Below are 4,699 nucleotides of genomic sequence, written 5' to 3' on the forward strand. Positions count from 1 at the left end.
CCACAAGTGACCTTAGTCTCATATCTTGTTCTGTTATTAGAGTAATCAAGGAACGCAATTCAGAAATAATATTACATCCTGCATTTTATTCAATTCCATATGACAAAAATAGTAACCTAGACTAAGACATCCATTTCAATCAGTAGATGTGTCAAGCCAACAAGATTTAATAATAAAAAATATTGGATCTAGGTAACAATTCCCAGATGTTTCAGGGAGGCTCCTAGCCCTACATGGTATCACAGTATAAAAATAGTGTCTCTCTTCACCATGCAGAGAGGAATGGCCTAACCCTGAATACAAAATGGGGTCAGTCTTACTGTACCATCATCAACCATCTTATTTACAACACTTTACATATTTTTCCTCTTTTTCCTTTTTCATTTTTTCTTCTCTATTTTTCTTTCTTTCAATTTTTTCTTTTTTTTTTTAAGTTATATACATACTTTAGGGAATAGAGATAACACTACATGGTACCAAATACTAACAAAACAAAAAAAAGTCACACCAAAAATTACACAGATAAATAAAAACATTCAATTGCTGAAATACAGCAACATTAAGCCACCTCAGTTTTCTTTTTCTTTAATGCTTGGAAACACCCCTAACCACCCACACACTGTGGCAAAAAATTATGTTATATTGTAGAGGTGTTACAGATATATAATTTTGCTCAGATATAGATATATATTTATATCTATATATCTCTATCTCATCATTGTAGAAAATGGAGCTGTAGAGTTCATTGTTCATTTCCAATAGAAACAGACAGCTAATAAGTCTTTGAACCTCTTTTCACTCCATTACGTGATGGCAGAAATAGTCCATCCTCTTACAGTAATAGTTTCTGTTTTATAAGAAAGATTGTCCTATTTTTCAGTCTCAACTGAGAAGACCTCACTGTCTGATTCGTTCTTCAGGGGCATAAAACTCCTTGAGCTGTTACCCAGCTACCCATAATGTCCCTCAAGCAATTCTGCTGGACGGAAGTTCAGAGTGTCAACTCCACCATGCTTGTAATGCACAAAAATGAGGTAGTACACAAAACATTTACTGTTCAAGTTTTGATTAAGCCCCAGTCTCCTCAGCATTCCCCGCTTAACTTATGAGTGGAACCATTCCCTTTGTTTACTCAGCATAATTCCAACAATGCAATCAACATAAAATTATATTTGATTAATCAGAATACATTGTGCTTTGGAGCAATCTGAAAAGATAATCAGACGGTTGGAAATAAACACAGAGCATTTGTGTGTTACTACTGCTCATGCTGCCCAGAAGTTCTTCTATGTTCCCACTATTATTAGGCAGTCAACATCTTTCTTATGGTTGTGTGTGAAAGAGACAGAACAGATTACAGGAAAATTAAACCTACATGATGTTCTCCTTCCTCTATCCTAGGCTTGTATTAATATCACACTCCTAAGATAAATGTATCAGAATTCTGTCAGGGGTGGTCACGCTTTTAAGTGGGTGTTGTAAAAAAGTTAAATGAATCATTTCTGTTTAAGAAATGGCAGTCCCCGTATTTCCTAAGGATCTGACAGTTCTCTGCAATTTTCTGCTTAGTTGATAGAGATCTCTCATTGTTTGAGCATAAAACAAAACAAGAAACTGCAACAGGGTCCTCCTCCTTATTCCTTAAGTCAAAGTACTATTTATAAAATAGTTGACATCTTTGTTCAGTTTCAAATTATAGACAAACCTCCCTAATACAAAATACTAAAAGTGCAATAGTATAAATTAAGAGTTTGCAACCACATTATACAAACATTACCTTTTTATTGTACAGCTTTGATAACACGGAGTATTTACTCACAACTGTTTATAATGTTGTGAATAATTTATGCTGCTAAGGTTTGTCTGTAACTTGTTTTCCAATCATTGAGCTAAAATCCACACTACATTTTTTTTTTCATTTAATAGAACAACTGTCCACATAGCAGCTACAAATATTTAAATAAAAAAGGTTTGTTACTGACAGGTACTTGCACATGAAAAGCATGCTATCTTTCCCAATAAAACTTCACAATTGTGCCTGCATTGAAATAAACCACTTATTCATAGTAAAACAAAACTTGCTTAAAAAAAAAAAAAGGAAAAAGAAATAAGAAAAATCACATAGCCAGATGTATTTTGCAGTACAAAAGCTTCATTTAAGTTTGGGGCTAGTATATTGTCTGTTACCCGCATAATCTTAACATTATAAATACTACAGACAAGGATACTGTAATAATACACAGCATTGGGGTACTAAATCACTTATTTAAGATTAAGATTCCTAAAAACATAGTCCAAGTTGCTAACTAATTTGAACAAAACCAGTAAATAAGTGTGACAGAATGCCATAATGTAGCCCCCCTTTCTCAGGTGATAGTAAGTTTTGTAAGAAGCAAAGTGAATGTAGACTAGCCTCTTTCTGTTTCTAATGAAGTTATCCCATGACTGGTTGGTTGGTTTGTTTGTTTCTGTTAAATTAAAAGGTTTCAAAGTTCTCAGTAACAGTCAAACTCACTGTTGAAAGAAGTACCATGCAGATCTTGCAAGACAACTTTTCAGCAGCCACAAAGTTATGTATTTCTGCTATGGGTAAAATTTTAAAGGGAACCTATGCATTTAGGTCAGGAAACTAATGCTTAGCTTCAAAAGCTGTACATAGAACAGGACAAGTGTTGTGTCGAGTAGAGGTCCAACAGTTATTCAGAAATGAATGCTTTTAATTTATGCCAATCTCTTTATTATCCTCAATAAATCTGGTGAATGGACGACTGGCTCCCGTCTCAGAACTTGCTTTGTCCAGACTGACAATGGGAGGACTGCTGCCTGTGCGAGCTTTGTCCATGCCACCGGTAAGGTTACTTAGAGGCGGGATGGCGCCTCCACCTAAACTTACTGGGAGCTGAGGAATGCCTCCATTCTGTATGACAGAAATCTCATTGTTCTTCATAGCAAGTCCATTAGTGATAGCTGCAGCATATTGGTTCCAAAAATTGGGGTCAACATTCATGGCCCGAGCTGCCAAATCCTTCTGGAACATCTCAGAGAACTTGAGAGCATCGCCACCGAGCAAAGCCATGGGGTTTTCCACAGAGAGGCGTCTGCCACGGCGTGCAGGGGCGTTATTCCACATGTGAGTCCCCATGTGAACCTGCAGAGTGAACAGGGACAAGAAGCACCCCCAAGTTAGCACATTCTGGTGAGGTATCTAGCCTGAAATGCTGTTACTTAGAGTAGTGCTTGCTTTTTTAAAAAAACGCCTTTTAATTCACATTGAAAAAAACCCGATTCCAGTAAGGACACAGTTCTAAGTTCCAGTCAGCCCACACAAAGAAAGCCCAGATCCATGGTAGTTTTTCAATGTGCATTTGCTTCTTCTCAGTGAAAACAAACCGTGCTGCAAGACTAAAGGGTACATACTCTCTTGGGTTAGAAAATTTCACATGCAAGCTGGAAATCCTCACATGTTGATTACCAAGAGCATTACTTATATTGGAGATGGGTGGTTTTCCCCTTTTCCTTTTTTCATCCTGTCTGTTTTCATGTGTTTATCTCATCTCTGAAGCACTGATTAATTTGCTAAATTTAGTATTTTTAAAAAGGACATTTAAAATGTCTTCCCCAGACTGAGTCTTGATGGTTAAACAAACAGCAGGAATAGGAGCGATCAGTCCTGTAGTAACCCATTGTAAATCTGTGAGAAACAGATTTCTGCTCTGCAATGACTGCAAAGTGGAATAGAAAACAGAAACTGGGGAGGCACCCAAAGAGCTGAGCAAGCCATATGTTTCTGGTTTATAGCAAGGTCATTTTGCATTGATGATCCACAAGAACTCTCAGAACAAGTCCACCAGCTGACTGGGTGTGCCATCACATCAGTCAGAACAACAACATGCCTGCATGTACACCTGGAACCAGTTTTAAAGTTCGAATCATTGCACAGCCACTTTCCAGTCCTTATTTTCTACACAGTGGAAGCATAACGACCACCACCACACAGCAAGCATTTCCTTGAAGCTCCCTTCTCACCTGTCTTTGGGACAAACACTTAGCACTAATACTTGCTGAATTCGAGAGCAGTGCTCTTTAACCTCCCCCTCCCCAAGCCTTTACAGTTTTATGTGGCCTCTTACCTTAAGATTCCCCTTTGTGGTAAAAGCTCTACCACAGATTGTGCAACCAAACGGTTTTTCACCGGTATGGGTGCGCTCGTGTATCTGCAGTGCACTTGCTGAGGAGAAGGTCTTCCCGCACGACTGACAGTTGTGCTGCTTGGGAGTCCGGCGAGGGGGGGGTGCCAGCATAGGGGTGATCCCCGGACTCATCACTGTCTGTGGTGCAGCAGGAACCTGGATTCCAGCTGGAAGCGAGGGAACCTCACCCAAAGAGATCGGCTTGCTGTGACCATTCACTTCCATTTTGATCATGGTAGGTGCTGTACTGGTGACCAGGCTAGGAGTACTTTGGCTGGGACCTAGAGTAAAGTTGGGTTCAAATAACTGAGAAGGCAGCTCTTTTAATTTGTGCGTCAGTAAGTGCTGTTTTAAATTACCCATAGTGGAACACCCACGACTGCAGACTGTACAAACAAATGGACGTTCTTTAGTATGGCTGCGGTAGTGAATTTCCAATGCACTCTTACAAGCAAAAGGCTTGCCACAGATATTACAAACAGTACTTTTAAACTTACCACGTTCTCTGT

General features: G+C 38.9%; 1 protein-coding gene across 2 annotated transcripts in view; it reads right to left on the bottom strand.

Annotated features, from left to right (window-relative positions):
* Window positions 1-549: 549 nt before the first annotated feature.
* The window catches only part of SALL3 (spalt like transcription factor 3), a 21,974-nt gene continuing 17,824 nt past the window's right edge, over window positions 550-4,699 (bottom strand). For both annotated transcript variants that reach the window (XM_064422504.1, XM_064422503.1), the window contains exons 2-4: window positions 4,688-4,699; window positions 4,131-4,471; window positions 550-3,148 (exon numbers count right to left, since the gene is read on the bottom strand). The exon at window positions 4,688-4,699 is cut by the window's right edge. In XM_064422504.1, coding sequence (XP_064278574.1) covers window positions 2,717-3,148; window positions 4,131-4,471; window positions 4,688-4,699 — 785 coding nt within the window. In that variant the 3' untranslated portion in view covers window positions 550-2,716. The remainder of the gene's footprint in view (window positions 3,149-4,130; window positions 4,472-4,687) is intronic.

Source organism: Passer domesticus, chromosome 1, assembly GCF_036417665.1.
Source record: "Passer domesticus isolate bPasDom1 chromosome 1, bPasDom1.hap1, whole genome shotgun sequence".
NCBI lineage: Eukaryota > Metazoa > Chordata > Aves > Passeriformes > Passeridae > Passer > Passer domesticus.